The 18,851-nt window shown below is 33.1% G+C and overlaps 1 protein-coding gene across 1 annotated transcript in view; it reads left to right on the forward strand.

Moving 5' to 3' along the window:
* Positions 1-18,851, forward strand: part of LOC136026694 (methylenetetrahydrofolate reductase (NADPH)-like) — a 64,131-nt gene that overhangs the window by 20,934 nt on the left and 24,346 nt on the right. Inside the window, exons 3-4 of the mRNA XM_065703443.1 lie at positions 7,136-7,374; positions 13,943-14,124. Coding sequence (XP_065559515.1) covers positions 7,136-7,374; positions 13,943-14,124 — 421 coding nt within the window. The remainder of the gene's footprint in view (positions 1-7,135; positions 7,375-13,942; positions 14,125-18,851) is intronic.

The following is an 18,851-nucleotide window of genomic DNA, read 5'->3' on the forward strand; positions in this document are numbered from 1 at the left end:
GATTACAGAAAACTAGTGCTTTACTGAAAACAAAAAAACAATATAGGAATTTTGGTACGGTAAGAGTAAGCCATTTCAGGACACTTTTAACAACATAAAAATAAAGCATTTTTCAAATTGTCGCTTTATTTATTTATTTTTCGTTTAATTTGGCATCACTTCTGCACAATGAGCTCAGTTCAATGAATGATTGTCGTTTTGGATCTAAAAAGGACATTTCATGATTATTTTGTGGATAAGTTCTAAGTGAAGGAATGTTATTAGTATTTATTTACAAAAAAACAAAGTTTTTCTGAGAGAAGTTTATACTTCCCTCAGAAAAACTAAGTTTTTTCCCTCAATTTATTTTTTCAGAAAAACTTAGTTTTTTTTAAATTAATCATTGCTCGTTTTGATTAAAATTTAGTTTAGAAACAACACTGTCATGACTGGTTGCCCTTTGACTACTTTTTAACATCCTCTTCAACATGCTTTGGAAGTTTGAACTTAATGCCCTCAGCTGTTATTGTGACATTGCAAATACAGTTTTGGATTAAAAGGATGTACATAGTATCTTTAGATTTTGTTTAAGATTCCGCTCAACATTCACCGAAATTGCAGCTTAATACCCTTAGCCTCTTCGGACACACCTGTAATATAAATACCCCTTTTCCTAATGATAAATCCTGGATGTAAAAAGGGCAAACTATAATTTGTAATCCTCGTCCTGGGGGCTGTGGAGGCATTGCATCGCCGGAGTTATAGTTACTAGAGCTTTTGACTGTTTTGAACAACATTTGTTTTATAATATTTTTATCAGTGATGAGGAAAGGGAACATCTAAAAAGGATGATGGGGATGGTTGCCCTCTGATAGTTCTTCGACATCTCCTGAAAATTTCAACTTTATACACCCTTCCGTTCCTTAGATACGTCCTCGGATGACGTAATCATGACATTCGGCGGTGAGTTTTCTGTATTGTTTATTTAAGAATTTATTCTTAATTTTTTTTTGTAAGGAAGATGCAACCAAAAGCTTTCCAGTGATGACAACTGTTACGCGATGGCTATATAACAATGAAAATAGTTTTTTTTTTTTTTTTTTTTTTTTTTTTTTTTTTTTTTTTTTTGTAATGATAGTAGATTGCCGAAGATTGTCTTTTTCAGCCTACCGTATAGGGCTAAACAGAAAGCAGGTCGTCCGCAGTTGGGGTGGGAGGATGTCATAGGGAAAGGTTTAAGGAAATAGGAACTTTCTGTAAGGGTTTAAAGAGCTTTGAATAGTTTGGGATGGAGGAGGAGCGTGCTTAGCTGTGCTAGCCTCAGGCGGCTTGGTGCTGCGGTGACTTGTTAGTAGTAGAAAGGCAAAGGAAAGTGCATGGAAAGAGACGAAAAGGACCCCGCGTTTAATGTTGCCAATTGTAATTAATTAATAAGCGCAACTAATAAATACAATTATTAAGCTCTTTTAAAGGCCTCCCGAACAGCAAATTGTATTATACTAGTAATCAAAAGTGGAAGAAATGGTCTACGCCTAGTGTTGAACTTTCTTATTGTACGCGCATGTTGTTTCTTTTGTACCAAAAATATTGATGAAATGAAAAAAAATAATCATTAGAGTCGAAAATCATTCAGGTCCATATCACTTTCGAAGAAAAAATCTAGCAGGAACATTTTTAATTGATCCTTATAAATAGATATACCAAGACCTTTCTATCAAGGAAAGAACGGATTGCAGCGTTTTAAGCTCTGATACAACTAATTTAGTAGGTTTCAATTAGCCCTTTTGAACGCAATTGAATAATTGTCATTATCGTTTGAACGCAAAAAAAAACACAAAAATCAAATGTAATAAACTTTTTGAAATGTAGTGAGAATCTTTCGAGGCAGTGTTCCCGTTTCTACGGATTATCCAAAAGATTTCCATAATTTTCATCCATCCTCCGACAAAAAAAAAAGATACGAAAATTGCCAAGGGTTTATAAATTGTTTCAAATGGAAAACAGAAGCTCTGATTCGATGTTTTCCTTGAGAGGAACACTATCGGACATAGGCGCAAAAAAAAAACGTAAAGGTTGAAATTCTGAGTAACTTAATTTCTTATGAAAATCTCTGTATCACTGTTAAAACTACCAAAATTTTAAGACCTAAAGTAAAACATATTATCTTCTGGAAAAAGCTCTTATCTTCAGTTCAGTGTACTAGAAAATATTAATTATTAAAAATTTAATTTTAAAATTCATTTATTTAAAATTTAATGGATAGAATATTTTTGGCCCACTGGATATAAAAAAAAAGCAAGAAAACAAAAATTTAATTTTCCCTCGTTCCCTCGTGGGAAAAACTACGTTCTCGATACTACTACTACTACTACTACTACTACTACTAATAACTCACTGCAGCACAAAGCCGCCTGAGGCCAACACAGCTACGCACGCTCCTCCAACCTAATCTATTTAAAGCCTCCCCCTTTACACCCTCCCAGGAAGTTCCCATTTCCTTTAAATCTTTATTTATGACATCCTCCCAACCCAGACAAGGACGACCTGCTTTCCGTGTAGCCCCAGACGGTTGGCCAAAAAGGACAATCTTCGGTAATCTGTCATCCTTCATCCGTAGAACGTGGCCTAGCCATCTCAACCTTTCTTTCATTATAGCCCCAGAAAGCGGGATTGAACCACACTTTTCGTACAACCTACTGTTTGAAATACGGTCAGTCAGCCGGGTACCCAGAACAATCCGTAGGCAATTTCTCTGGAAAACATCTAGTAAATTTTAATCTGCTTTTCGGAGTGCCCATGCTTCAAAGCCATATTTGACCACTGTCGTCACTATAGTTTCCAATATTCTAATCTTGATTTGTAGACTTATCTTTCTATTCTTCCAAACTTTTTTTTAACTGTGAAAAAACACCCTGGGCCTTAGCTATTCTACTTTTAACATCTTCACTGCTCCCACCATCTTTACTAATAATACTACCAAGGTAGCTGAAGCTCCCAATCTGATCAATCTTTTCGTTACCTAATGTCACCTGTTCATCTTCACTTATTCCTAGCCTTAGTGACTTAGTCTTCTTAACATTAATTTTAAAGCCTATTTTAGCACCCTGAACTCGTAAAACCTCTAAAAATTCATTCATTTTGCTCACACTTTCATCTAATATGCTTAAATCATCAGCATAATCTAAGTCCAGGAGTGTTCTTTCTCCCCATTTGATTCCATGGTCTCCAATTGCCTTTCCTGTGCTCCTTAAGACGAAGTCCATCAAAATGATCCATATAAAGGGGGATAGAACACAACCCTGCTTAACTCCTGATCAAACAGTTCGTGGTAACGAACTGTAGTAAGGAGCGACCCGGCTCAATAGTAACCAAAACTCTAAAAAATGGAATTTTGATATCAATACCTACATCAAAAGAATCGCATATTAATGCTGATTTTAAATATATAAGTTTCATCAAGTTTAGTCTTACCCATCAAAAGTTACGAGCCTGAGAAAATTTGCCTTATTTAGGAAAATAGGGGGAAACACCCCCTAAAAGTCTTAGGATCTTAACGAAAATCACACCATCAGATTCAGCGTATCAGAGAACCCTACTGTAGCAGTTTCAAGCTCCTATCTACAAAAATGTGGAATTTTGTATTTTTTGCCAGAAGACAAATCACGGGTGCGTGTTTATTTGTTTTTTTGTTTTTTTGTTTTTTTTTTCTTTTCCCCAGGGGTCATCGCATCGACCAAGTGGTCCTAGAATGTCGCAAGAGGGCTCATTCTGACGGAAATGAAAAGTTCTAGTGCCCTTTTTAAGTGACCAAAGAAATTGGAGGGCATCTAGGCCCCCTCCCACGCTCATTTTTTTCCAAAAGTCAACGGATTAAAATTTTGAGATATCCATTTTGTTCAGCATAGTCGAAAACCATAATAACTATGTCTTTGGGGATGACTTACTCCCCCACAATCCCTGGGGGAGGGGCTGCAAGTTACAAACTTTGACCAGTGTTTAGATATAGTAATGGTTATTGGGAAGTGTACAGACGTTTTCAGGGGGATTTTATTTTGTTTGGGGGTGGGGCTGAGGAGAGGGGGCTATGTTGGAGGATCTTTCCTTGGAGGAATCTGTCATGGGGGAATAAAAATTCAATGAAAAGGGCGCAGGATTCTCTAGCATCACTGTAAGAAAACAATGAAAAATAAACATGAAAACGTTTTTTCAAATGAAAGGAAGAAGTAGTATTGAAACTTAAAACGAAAAGAGATTATTCCGCATATGACGGGTTCTAAGAATACTTTAGCATAAAGAGCGAGGTATTTAGGAGAAGATAAATACCTTGCTCTTTATGCTAAAGTATTTTTAGTAATTTCAACTATTTATTCTAACGCCTTTCTGATTCAGGGGTCATTCTTAAAGAATTGGGACAAAACTTACGATTTAGTGTAAAGAGCGAGGTATTAACGAGGGTACAAACCCCTTCGTATACATAATAAAAATATAAGGTTATGAAAGTTTGTTACGTAAGTTAATTCTTCAGTTACGTATATTTTTTACTAATAAAAACGGTCGTTAAAAATTAAAAGTTCTAGTCGCCTTTTTAAGTAACAAAAAAATTTGAGGGCAACTAGGCCTCCTTCTCCACCCCTTATTTCTCAAAATCGTCTGATCAAAACTAAGAGAAAGCCATTTAGCCAAAAAAAGAATTAATATATAAATTTCATTTTAATAATTTATGTGCGGAGAGCCAAAACCAAACATGCATTAGTTCAAAAACGTTCAGAAATTAAATAAAAAAAAACTAATTTTTTTAGCTGAAAGTAAGGAGCGACATTAAAACATAAAACGAACAGAAATTACTCAATGAAAAAATAAACATGGAAAAATTCTTTCAATTGAAAATAAGGAGTACCATTGAAACTTAAAACGAACAGAGGGGAGGGGACAACTCATTTCATATACGGAGTAAAATATAAAAAATATAAAATATAAAAATATAAATGTAAAAATATAAAATATAAAAAAAATATAAGGTTATGAAAGTTTGTTACGTAAGTTAATTCTTAAGTTACGTATATTTTTTACTAATAAAAACGTTCGTTAAAATTAAAAGTTCTAGTTGCCTTTTTAAGTAACCGAAAAATTGGAGGGCAACTAGGCCTCCTTCTCCACCCCTTATTTCTCAAAATCGTCTGATCAAAACTAAGAGAAAGGCATTTAGCCAAAAAAAGAATTAATATACAAATTTCATTTTAATAGTTTATGTGCGGAGAGCCAAAACCAAACATGCATTAATTCAAAAACGTTCAGAAATTAAAAAAAAAAAACTAATTTTTTTAGCTGAAAGTAAGGAGCGACATTAAAACTTAAAACGAACAGAAATTACTCCGTATATGAAATGAGTTGTCCCCTCCGCAATCCCTCGCTCTTTACGCTAAAGTTTGACTCTGCCACAATTCTAATTTTTAAAACAATTTAAAGCTTTAGCGTAAAGAGCGAGGGATTGCGGAGGGGACAACTCATTTCATATACGGAGTAATTTCTGTTCGTTTTAAGTTTTAATGTCGCTCCTTACTTTCAGCTAAAAAAATTAGTTTTTTTTTTAATTTAATACAAAACCAGTTGCTAACCTCATTTCCTACTAAGCAATGTATATTATTTTGGGCAAAATGCTTGTATCTTCAGCCCAGTCTAAAGAAAATTATTATTTGAAATTTAAGCAAATGTTGCTTGTGCTCTTCCAAAATAAGGCTTTACAGCTTCGAAAACTTTGAGCAATGCGTATCATTTTTGGCAAAACACTTGTATCTTTGACCCAGTCTAAAGAAAATAATTATTATTTAAAATTTAATCAAATGTTGCTCGCGCTCTTTCCAAAATAAGGCTTTACAGCTTCGATAACTTTACAGCAGATAACTTTAAGCATTGATAACTTTAAGCAATGTATATTGTTTTTGGCAAAACGCTTGTATCTTCGGTCTAGTCTAAGGAAAATTTTAATTTTTTTTTAAATTTAATCAAATGTTGCTCGCGCTCTTTCCAAAATAAGGCTTTACAGCTTCGATAACTTTACAGCAGATAACTTTAAGCATCGATAACTTTAAGCAATGTATATTGTTTTTGGCAAAACGCTTGTATCTTCGGTCTAGTCTAAGGAAAATTTTAATTTTTTTTTAAATTTAATCAAATGTTGCTCCCGCTCTTTCCAACATAAGGCTTTACAGCTTTGCGGAACCATATTATTGCAGATTATTTTTGGCAAAACACTTGTAACCTCGGCCCAGTCTAAAGAAAATATTAATTATTTAAAAGGGAATCAAGTATTTCTTGTGCTTATTTTCTAAATTAGGTTTTATAGTTCATTTGTTTTTTCGTATTTAAGAAGTAAATTAACAAAATCAGCAAAAAGCTAAAGAATATTTAACAAAAATGCCCGGGATCATTTTAGAAAAAGTAGGTGTAATATTTTCGGCCCAGTGTAAATCAAAGTAAAAAATGGCATTAAACTAAATTTATAAATGTTCCTCGTTTCCTTGAGGAAAAGCTGGATAGTCAATTACATCATTGCCAAATGTACAGTAAAAATAAATATAAAATACCACAAGCTAAAAAATTACTGGAACAGGACTGTCGTGTCTTTTGAAAAGGGTTATTTTTGTCAAATATTGAAGTCCAACCAAATTAAGCTATTTCAGGTAATATAAAAACACACTAAAAGGTTTTATTTTTCTATTGCTTTTTTCTACACCACTTCAAGTTTCCACTGTACAAAGGTCAAATATTGTTTTGTGTTTTCAGTAAAGTACTAAAGGGGTGGTTATCCGTTTAACTTCATTCTTAAATTCCATCAGAAATCATTGCTTTATTTTTTTTTTTTTATTATATTGTTTAATCTTTCATATCATGCTACGAATATGTCAAGTATTAAGGCTTAGCCTCAATTCAGCCGCATTAGAATAAGTGGAGCGGTTCTTTAGTAGAGAATTTTAAAGGTATTGTGTTTAATTTGACCAACCGTAAAATAATTTCTAACCGAAAATTCTAAACTTTTAAGAAGCGGAAAGGAATTCTTATCATACATCATATCTTTTTCCTCTTTGGCCATAAATTGTATATCGAAGAAATTTACAAGGTCATCTATTGCTGACAAATCATGCTATTCATTTCCCAGATTTGACCGTATGCGTCTGGGTGGACCTCTGTTCTGCGATGTGACGTGGCATGCTGCAGGCAACCCAACAGGAGATACTGAAACCTCATCTATGACAATTGCCAGTGCCTGTTTAAACTACTGTGGCATCGAAACAATGTTGCACATAACCTGCGTCTCCATGACAAAAGAAGAAATCACGAAGCACCTAAACAGAGCGAAGCAACTTGGGATTAGAAATATCCTAGCTTTAAGAGGAGGTAGGTTGTCTAAGTGAGCAACTTAGCACGATTAGTTACTTTGCTTATATAAAGCTTAGTTTTATTATAGTCTATAGGTATAGACTAATATGTTACAGCCTACCTATTTCAGTCTTTTTTTTCTATAATCTGTTTGATATTAGTTACTGATTTTATTGATATTAATAAGATCATTATAATAATAATAATAATAATAATAATTTATTCAAAAAAAAGCCCGTGGGCCATAGGATATGGACACATATATGACATATATGTGTCATTGCTCATGCCAAACCTCTGGGCTAGAGTTTTCGATAATTACGATTACAATGGTGAACTTTCCAGTTTTCTAATCTACTAAATTCTGGAAATAACACCAAAAGCGGAACTTTCCAGGTTCATTGAGCATTCAAACGTGGACCTCTTAGCTTTCTTGTGACAAGGATTATCTGACGTTCTGCTTTCAGAGGACATATCCCCCTTTTAACATCTATTCTCCTCCCTTCTTTTCCAAAAAAATCGTACTTCTGCTTCTTTTTGTGTTTAACCGATACGAAACACTTGCAAAACCATGACTACCCGATGGTAAATAAAAAAAAAAATCAAAAAATGTACATTTGTAAATAATATCCATGACATTTTGCTCATTTGAAGGGCTTTTTTGATGTGTGACATAGAAATGGTGTCTGGGGCTATAAATATAAATAATGTCACATTACCATGAGGCTCATTCACATCAGTAGTGGGGTGCCCCCCCCTTCTCCCTGAAGAGGTGGTGGATTTGTGGTTGGGACCATTTGCACTGGTTTGGGTTGGAACGAAAGTTATTTTTTTGTAATTGGTTTTTAATAGTTGAGGTTTTAATAAGTTTTTAATTATTAAGACTGCCTCTTTTTGTAAATAAGTTTGAACCAAGGTTTTAGTCACTTTGTGCGGTTTCTGTTAGGTTTTACTAATTTCGCATACCGCCAAAGAGTATTTGATTAAATTTAGGGTATTTGATTAAATTAGCATTTTAAATTAAATTAAATTAGTATTTTAAATACTAAATTAAATTAGTATTTGATTAAATATCAGGGAATCAGTCCGTATTACTATAAAAGCCAACTGGGAAGCGAAAATCTTCATTTCGTTATAACAAGGAGGGGAAATTTAAGATCCTAACTTCTTTAGGCTGTCGAAATGAAATTTCAGGATTGTGCTGTCACAACGGGGATGAAAGGCAAAATATTCATTTCTTTTTGCTGTCAAAAATTGTTTTCGAGTCTTGCTACGACACTGAGGTGAAGAAATCGATATCATTACGTTTTTTCGCTGTCTGTTTCAGTTTTTTGGGTTTGCTTTTTTTTTGCAAAACAGGGTGGTTTTTTTCAACAATGTTATTTTAGGGGATTTGCATATTAGAAAGTAGATGTATGAGAAGTGCAAAAACTATTAATTTAAGTTTCGGATTTTGGTGAGGGAATGGGGGCCATTTTACTGCCTATTTTCATCTAATTAAAGCTCTGCATTATATGGCATATCACCTCCTCTTTTCATCCTAAAACATTAAAATAAAGGTCAAAATCCTTAGAACTTTAATAAAAGTTCGTAGAAGTACATACTTAAAATTATGTATACAAGTCGAAATATTCCTTCCAAGGTCGGAGTAGTCATTTAAGAAAAAATAAATTTTCGAAAAATTGTTTATAAAAGAAGGCAAATAACTATTTGTTTAATTTTTTTTTTATCTAGCTGGTATAGATGGGTCTCTGAATTCTCAGTTCGAATCAGAAGAATGGCCCCGAGTTTTTTCAAACATTTACTAATAAAATGTCAATAAAAAGTAAAAATTCATACAACTTGAGTTAACTACGGAAATGGAATGCAACTACAATATTACATCAGAATTCTCACCTTCCCAATACCAACCAATCACAAAATATAGTTATGTTCTTGTATAGGGGTTGCATATATTTGTCCATAAAATTGTATCGCTGAGGATTTTAATACTTACTTTGATACATTCCATGCAATCATATTTCCACGATCAGTTGTTTATAAATCAAAATTTTTACGGAACAACACTTAATTCTAAATCTGAGTCAAATTTCTAATTTTTGTATTTGTGCTTAATAGACGTATCGAAATTTAAACGTTTGAATTGAATATCTGAAAATCTCAAGATTAAAAAAAAAATAATAATTAGAAATCTTCCACAGCTTGAAACACTGAGAATTTAAATCGCCAATCTGAACCTATCAAATACAAAAATAACAAACACATAATAATTTGTTTTTAAGGAGTATTTCGACTCATATTCCTAGTTTGAAGCAAATACCTACATGTATTTTTATTAGAGTTCATATTTTTCTTACAATTTTGGTCTTTATTCGAATATTTTTGGATGAATAGAAGAGGAAGTACTAACGAAGAGCTCTAAACTGACATGACTCTAGACTGACAGGACTAGCCATTATAAACATTCACCTAAATATTGAGGTAGACATTGACCATGTAATAAATGGATATGGCGGGGTGGAAATTGAGGAAATTTTCTTATAAAAGGTTGAATTCTGTAATATAAGCGAAATATATCGAACTTTAAAACATGGAAAGATACGCTATGTTGTTATGAAAAGTAAAATTTTGATTAGTAAATTTATGAGATTTTGTCAAAGTTGACACTGCTTATTAAAACGCTATTTTTAAAAAGAAACAGTGATTAGTTAATGCTTTATTGTCTATACTTAAAACCGTCGTTTTAGATGTTTTCTATGCATTTCTATCTCTTAAATTATAACAAGAAGAACATCCTATTTTTCTTGTTACATTCCTAATAAAATTAATGTTTAATACATCTTTTACGAATATACAAATTGTATCTTTATCCTCGTTTCCTACTCTCCATTGCTATCATAATTACTAAGGGATGCGACAAAGATAGGTGACATGCTAAATGTTTTGACCTATACAAATTGTCACAAAGAGTACATGACCGCAAAAGATGGTTCAAGATCCTTTTTTTTGACAATAAAAGGATTAACTCACTCGCTAAAGTGGTCAGAAGTGTAAAGACAAAAAATTGTGCAGAAAATACTAAATATCATTTTTTTTATAGATGGAGAACAGCTTTTTATTTTTTTTTTTACGGCGGGATGGTTTTTATAACTTACTATTTTTTGCATTAATATTTTTATACCATTTCAATTTCAACAGATTTATTAGAACTTTAACCCTCACCAAGTTTTGGATTAAATTTACGACCATTCCCACTACCTACTTACCATGCATAGTTGCCGAGGCTCCTGTTAAATTGCAGGCATTTCTTTGTTCTCAAGTTTATCCGAGCAACCTATTATGAGGCCCCCCCCCCTAAAGAAAATCCTGGATCCGCCCCTGGTTCACATTTAAAGTTACTGTATACTGGTATTAACATGGTTAACATGTGCTTGTTACTTTTTCATCCAATTTACATTATTGACTGTAACCTTTTTATTTTGAGAACTTAATCTCTTAGAAAGGCTAAACATACAAAATGTCGTCCAGTTCTTTCGACAGATGTACTCCTTTGAGAAAATTTCAGGCAATAACTATTCTTGTAATGGTTATTTTTGGGCTATGACCATCCGGTCTGTTTGATGATCCCAAGGAAAAAAGCAAGAAGAAAAAATAACTCATCTATTACGTTTCTTGTGTGTGTTTCAAATCAACATTATGATATTAGACTCGGTAACATTCTTTTTTTTTTCAATGGAAGACTGCTATTTTAAAAACAGAATATTACAGATTTTCTGACGGAGCCGGCAAGAGAAACTGCGTGGTTACAGTCGCGCCACTTCAAGAAAATTTAGGGGATGGGGGAAAGGGTTGGCAAAATGGATTTTTAGAAACAAGGGGGGGGGGGGGTATTTATTATATTTTTTCGTTTGTTCCCAACGAAAATATAAAATAGGCTGTTTCTCAGTGTAAAGACCAAAAACGATTTTTTTTTTAATCTAGGGTTTTTTTTTAATCTTAAATCTCTCTCTGAAGCCCACCCTACGCTGAATTGGGTCTACTGCGTGCTCACTAACTTTATTAGTGAGCACGCAGTAGACTAAATATTGTCTAAATTTTGCTAAAAGAGCCATCTGAGTTAAGCGAATGGGAATTATCGCAAAGTAACCTGTGAATACTTTTATCCACAACTCATAGAAAATAAATACTCTAAAAATATTCTGGATATTAATGACAATGGAACAAGAAAAGATGCTGGAATAGCTTTTATTACAGCTACTGAAACACCCAGCAACTAATTTTGGATTCACTAAAACGATGACCCACTGATTAAAACCAAAACAATAAAATCCGTATTTTTAACAGTTCATAATTGACAGATGAATAGTAATTTTAATACTTAATACCCTACTGACATCTATTTGACACCTAGTATAAACAAATATTTTCTATTAGAAAATTGTTTTGTAATAAATTTTAAGTAAGATACACGATCTATCCCTCCCCCTACTGCTGTTTCTGGAAGTATACAATATTGCTAATGAAAGCCTGCTTTATAGTATGCATTATGTCTGGTAATTGGATTGAAATTCTTAGTAGAATACACTAGATATTCTTCCTCCCTCGTCTGCCATGTGTGAACTTGGTTTGAGAACCGCTGTTCTAAATTTTCTTTTTAATATTGCAGGAACAGTCCAATTATAATATTGTGACGACGCGACCTAAAGTGATGCTTCTCTTGCGTTAGAAGCAAAATCAGCCATGATAATTGGAAAGCTTAGAAATGTCGTCATTTCTGAAACTAAGACTTATGCCTCAACTATCTTTACCAAATACATCTGTACGAATTGGAATTGTCGTCTGAAGATAAAGGAGGCCCTTAGGAGTGAAAAATTTGCATCCAAACGAACATTTCTGAGTGACTCATTTTCCCTCCGTTCATCGGATTTCTTGTTATGTAATGCAAGAAGCTCATCAAATTTTACGCCACTTACCTGAAAATTGACAATTTAAGGGATTGACAGTCCTATCATTAAAACTTGGATTCGTATAACAACGTGGAAGTCATATTTTCGTTTGTATTCCAAAATTGATAAATTTAGATTGACAGATTTTTTAAACAAAATAAATATCTCAAACACGGTTAAGCATACCGTTTCTGCGCTGGAATATGCGGTGTTTCGCAGTAGTGCATGTTTTTAAATGTGTAAACCTCCTTAATATTAATATTATTGTCATAATATATTATTTTGTTGCTTTTGCAATCTTTCTTAAAGGATGAAAACAAAAAAAAACAAACGTAAGATGTATTATTCTTACAACTATGCTAGGATTAGTAAAAAATGGTATCCCATATCCAGCACCAAATACCTCCTCTCACAAGGATCTATGGCTAGGAATGATGGGAGGGGGGCAACAAACGCACAAACATTAAAAATGAAAAATACCGATCAGTCGCTAATTGACTATTTTCTGGAAACCAAGCCGGAGTGAAGCGGCTTGTCCAACAAAACAATATAAAATTCCAAATTAGACAGAAACATCAACTGGACGTAGAAGAAATAAAAGAGAAAAACATGCCACCCACTGGTTCTAGTAACTAAGTTTAAGTAAAAGAACGAGCCTAGACTTTAGGGGTGAACAAAAATAGCGTTTTTTAAGCTAAAAATGGTCAGATTTTATAAATCCATGCGCATTTAATCCGTAAATTAACGCTCATTTCCACTTTTTTTTTACGCTGAGTAGCTAACTATAGCTGACACATTCGATTCTGAAAATATTATAATCAATGTTGGTGTTACCTAAATAACATATTTCGTTTTCGAAATCATTTTTACCATAAACATATGATTTTCTATGATACGTATAGGATCATGAGAAATTATCCGACACTATTAAAATGTGAACTGCCGCTTAAAAAAATGATTGCTCATTGTTTTAGAGTCTAGATCAAAGAGTGGGTAACTTATAAGAGTGTAAACTGGCGCTAGTGTCTACAGAAAAAATTATCAGCGCCATCTAGCATTTGGCAACACTTGTATATTTTTCAGTGTGATGATAAGAATAATTAATTTAATAAGTATAATCGTTGAGTTTAGGGTAATAATAAGTATCTGCTATTGGTTCATGACAGAAAAATGATTACAGGGCTTAAAAAAATGCCTAGTATCGCCACATGCTGGATGGCGTTGATAATTCTTCTTTCTGATACTATCGGTAGGTTCCACTCTTGCAAGTTACCTGTACTCTTTCGTCTAGATCTAATCTTTTAAATAATTCAGAAAATCCAATCCCAAATGAATATTATTTTTTACTGTTTATTTTCAGTTTGATTAAAAAATTAAAAATCGAAAATACATTTTGGATACCAAAAGGGCTGCAATCATTATGATAACATTAATGCTGTTTAGTATTCCCTGGTTCCCTTGATTGCAATGAAACTTCACACGTTTCCCGCCGCTGCTGGTAGATATAGAAATAAATCAAATGCTGTACATTTTACTAAGTTCAATCAAATTGTTGATTCAGTTCATTCATTCAAAGACGGTTCTTTATGTTCATTAACTAATTGTGAAACCTGAAGTGTTAAAAAAATATGTCTGTTTAGATGTGCCAATAGAAGCCGATGATTGGGCACCTCCTAAAAATGGTTTTCAGTTTGGTACCGATCTGGTGCAGCACATCAGACAAACATTTGGCAATGCCTTCACAATATGCGTTGCTGGCTACCCCACAGGTCATCCTGACGCTGAATCATACGAAGACGATCTGATACACCTCAAAGAAAAGGTGATATTGTTTTGTTACTATTTTGATGCCGTTCGTAAATGCTGTTCATTCAGCCACGCTTTTAATGGAATATTCAGTTAGTAAATGCTGTTCATAGTCCACACTTTTAACGGAATATTTACTCAATAAATGATATTCATTCCCCTACATTTTAACGAATATTTAGTTAGGTAAATGCTGTTCATTCAGCCATATTTTTAATGGAATATTTAGCTAATATTGCAGTTCATTCAGCCACACTTTTAATGGAATATTTAGTGAAGTAAATGCTGTTCACTCAGCAATACTTTTAATGCTTAGTTACTAAATGATGTTCATTCAGCCACACTTTTAATGAATATTTAGTTAAATAAATACTGTTCATTCAGCCATATTTTTTATGGAATATTTGGCTAATATTGCAGTTCATTCAGCCACACTTTTAATGGAATATTTAGTGAAGTAAATGCTGTTCATTCAGCCACACTTTTAACGAAATGTTTACTTGATAAATGCTGTTCATTCAGCCACGCTTTTAATGGAATATTCAGTTAGTAAATGCTGTTCATAGTCCACACTTTTAACGGAATATTTACTCAATAAATGATATTCATTCCCCTAAATTTTAACGAATATTTAGTTAGGTAAATGCTGTTCATTCAGCCATATTTTTAATGGAATATTTAGCTAATATTGCAGTTCATTCAGCCACACTTTTAATGGAATATTTAGTGAAGTAAATGCTGTTCACTCAGCAATACTTTTAATGTTTAGTTACTAAATGATGTTCATTCAGCCACACTTTTAATGAATATTTAGTTAAATGCTGTTCACTCAGCCATATTTTTAATGGAATATTTAGCTAATATTGCAGTTCATTCAGCCACACTTTTAATGGAATATTTAGTGAAGTAAATGCTGTTCACTCAGCAATACTTTTAATGTTTGGCTAGTAAATGATGTTCGTTCAGCCACACTTTTAATGAATATTTAGTTAAATAAATGCTGTTCATTCAGCCATATTTTTAATGGAATATTTAGCTAATATTGCAGTTCATTCAGCCACATTTTTAATGGAATATTTAGTGAAGTAAATGCTGTTCACTCAGCAATACTTTTAATGTTTAGTTAGTAAATGCAGTTCAGTCAGTCACACTTTTAATACAATATTTATTTAGTAAAGGCTGTTCGTTCAGTCACACTTTTAACGGAATATGTATTTAATGAATGCAGTTCATTCAGCCACACTTTTAATGGAATATTTAGTTACGTAGATGCTGTTGATTCAACCATTTTTTTTAATGGAATATTTAGCTAATAAATGGTCTTCGTTCAGCAATACTATTAATGGAATATTTAGAAGCTGTCCGTGGGGGGAGTGGATTTCCGTCATGATTTGAAAAACGGTCAGAAATTAGATAAAAAAAAGAAGTAATTTCTAATTGAAAGTAAGGAACAACATTAAAACTTAAAAAAAATACAGATCGATCTGTGCATGAAAAGGGCCGTCCCTTCCTCAAATCTAAAATTTTTACGCTAAAGTTTGACTTTGTCAAAATTCTTTAAGAACAACTGCTGAAACACAATAGCCGATTTTTTTTATATTTTTAGCCTATCCATCTTACCTCTTACTCGGGTTTCCATAGCTTTCTACCTTTCTAATTCCTCACAGACATAATTTCTTCTCCTCTAATATATTTTATCTAGCTTTTTCGGGAAAATGTTTTTTTTTTTCATTTCCTAATTGTAGTTGGTGCTTTAAGTCTAAAAGGGGGGGGGGGGTAGTTTAATTAAATAATAGTGTAATTAACTTAATGAGATCTAATTAAATCAACTAATCTTATTAAAACATAATAAAATAGTATAATTAAATACTGAACTAATCTAATCAACATCAACTTAAAAAAAATCATAAAATAGCAAAAATCTTCAAATGTACCCGAGTGTCAAAGATATCTTGTATTTTCTTGCAGCATTAGTCAACTGTTTTCGAAATTTAAGTTCTTTTGATATATGCTTTCAATAGAATAAAGTTTGGCGGCTTTCTGCGGTTTTCTTTCAAGAATATACTGGAAATTTCCCTTCGACAAAAGAAGAGAATATGTCTCTGTTTTTTTTTTTTTTTTTTTTTTGTTAAAATTATAGAAATTTATTAAAGAAACATTCAATAAGAAATATGGCTGATTAAACAGTATTTAATAACTAAACATTCCATTAAATATACGCCTGAACGAATAGGTTTTATTAAGTAAATATTCCATTCAAAGCGTGGCTGAATGAACAGCATTTATTAGCTAAATGTTCCATTAGAAGTATGGCTGAATGAACAACATTTATTAAATAAATGTTCAGTTAAAAGTAAGGCTGAATGAACAGCATTCACTAACTAAATATTCTATTAAAAGTATTGCTGAATGCAGTGGCGTCATTTAGGAGAGGGGGGGATCTGGATGGGGCTATAGCCCCCCTGAATTTAGGAGAAGTTCCAAATCAGTAGTCACAAGTTCTATTGATAATGAATTGAATATGGTGAAAAGAATTTTGTGCAAAAAGCTGTTTTCAATTAAAACAAATCCATTTTTAATAGAGCTGTACTTCACAATAATGTATTGTGAGCTTGATTTTAAACATATCTATTTATTATTCCTATTTCAAATATCACGATACGTTTATATTGCCTTTTTACAGCCACAATGACCGACCTTCATTACAATAAAGTAATCAACCCAGGATCCGTGATAAAATGTATATGTTGGTTACCTGATTCTGGAGCAGAGATCCCCTCTATATATACGTATTATGTACAATAAATTTCTTGGAGTCTCTTATTGAATCTTTCCTGAGTCGTGTGTGATTCAGGTCTTCTCTGTGTCCGGACTTTTTAAATAAAACACCATTTGGTACAACGATGGACTTTTTGCGTTCCTAGTAGCCACAGACGTATTATTGTTAATAGGCACCTTGTCGCATGGGATTTCGCAAGTTCCTTATGCTTTTTCAGCTTTGTTTCCAGTCAAAATTATAAATTTGGAATTTGAATTCATTCAAAATGGTTATTTCATAAATTTTGTTTCTGGAATTGTTTCTGGAATTTTGAGAAAATCAAAGGGTGAATTTCAGACCAGTTATTCTTTTTATTATTTCAAGAAAAATAAGAAAAATAAAAATCATATATTTTATAAAAAATTGTATGCTGTTCAAAAATTGTAAAAATTGTAGAAAAAATTGTATCAACAATCAAAGACAAAATATCTTGACTTCAAAACCAAAAGGCTTTATCGACGGGGGGAGGGGAGGACTTAGCTTGAACCAGCTTATAAAAAAGGTGAAAAAAAGGCATGAAAAAACAAAACAAATAAGAGCTATACTAGTAAAACCTGAGCATTGAAAGAAAAACTCAGACCTAGGTGTCATTTCAAGGAAATTTAAGATAGCGGGAGGGGGGAAATTTACTTTTCAACGTCTAGAAGGGGGTGGGTAAATTTGTTGTTTTTTCAACTTTTCTATGAAAATACCAAGCCAGTGTCATGAGCGGTCACTTTTCAGGTGTGCAAGCCGGTGTTAAAGGAATTGTACTGCATGCAATTTACATTCACTGACATGCTCATACTTTCAACCTTGTGTGGGATGATTGCATTCATAACTTGAGATGAATGGCATCTTTCTCCTCCATTCTTCAAGAACTGTACCGTTTTATCGTGAACAACAATCCGCGCTACCAACTGTTTGTTAACGCTCAGAAAGCCACTGGCATAACTGTTCTGTAGCTGGAGAAATTATCTAATACAAGATGGGCATACTAGCATAGATCGATGAAATAGAGTGTATACGACCGTATATTGACCGTTTTATCAATTACCAAAACATCGGTGAAACAGAATGTATACGACCGTATATTGACCGTTTTATCAATTACCAAAACATCTAGTGACGGGGAATCATCAGCTCAGGTCCATGGACTCACAACCAGACTTTAGCCATTTGAGTCTGTATTTACACCCACCTAGTGGAAAAAAATTTTTTGCCACGAAATCTCCGTCTGAGCAGCTGTAGTTTTCTCTAGAGCTACTGGTCTTGGTGCAGCTACGCGAGAAAAATAATTATAAAGAACTATGTTGCTTCGAGTATGACTAAAATTCTTTTATAAAGTATTTGTAATTCATTTTGTTCTCGTTTTATTTGTTTCTCATCTTATTAGAAGCATTTTTGCAAGGTTAGAATAAGAAGCTATTTTGAAGCAGTAACATTTTTAGTGTTACAAGCTAGGTATTTAAGAGGGGGTAGCCCTCCTCATATACGGAATAATTTCTGTATTTTAAGTTTTAATGTTACTCCTCACTTTCAATTGAAAATAAGTTCTTTAAATATAATTTCTGATCGTTTTTCTAATCATGCCGGATATCTCCTTCCCCTTGGAGAGTTACTCCCATGAAAATTCCCCCGCGGATATTTCCTCCCGCGGAAGATCCCTGCACCCATGGAAAATCCACCAGACAGTGCTTTCGTCGCAGAAAGTTTCCCTGTAACATTCTCGCCACGTGTAAAATTAAGCAGCTAAAGAGAAAGTAAGGTAAATGAAAAGGATCCCATATATGAATTCCAGAAAATTACCAACATTTCGCCTGGAACTGAACCCTGGAACTGAAATTTCGTTCTCAGTCAGTAAATGCAGTGGTTTTACCAACTCGATTAATAAAAAAATGAATAAAAAAAAATCAAATGGTAGGATTAAGAAAATAGATGATAAT

This window comes from Artemia franciscana, chromosome 4 (genome assembly GCF_032884065.1).
Source record: "Artemia franciscana chromosome 4, ASM3288406v1, whole genome shotgun sequence".
NCBI lineage: Eukaryota > Metazoa > Arthropoda > Branchiopoda > Anostraca > Artemiidae > Artemia > Artemia franciscana.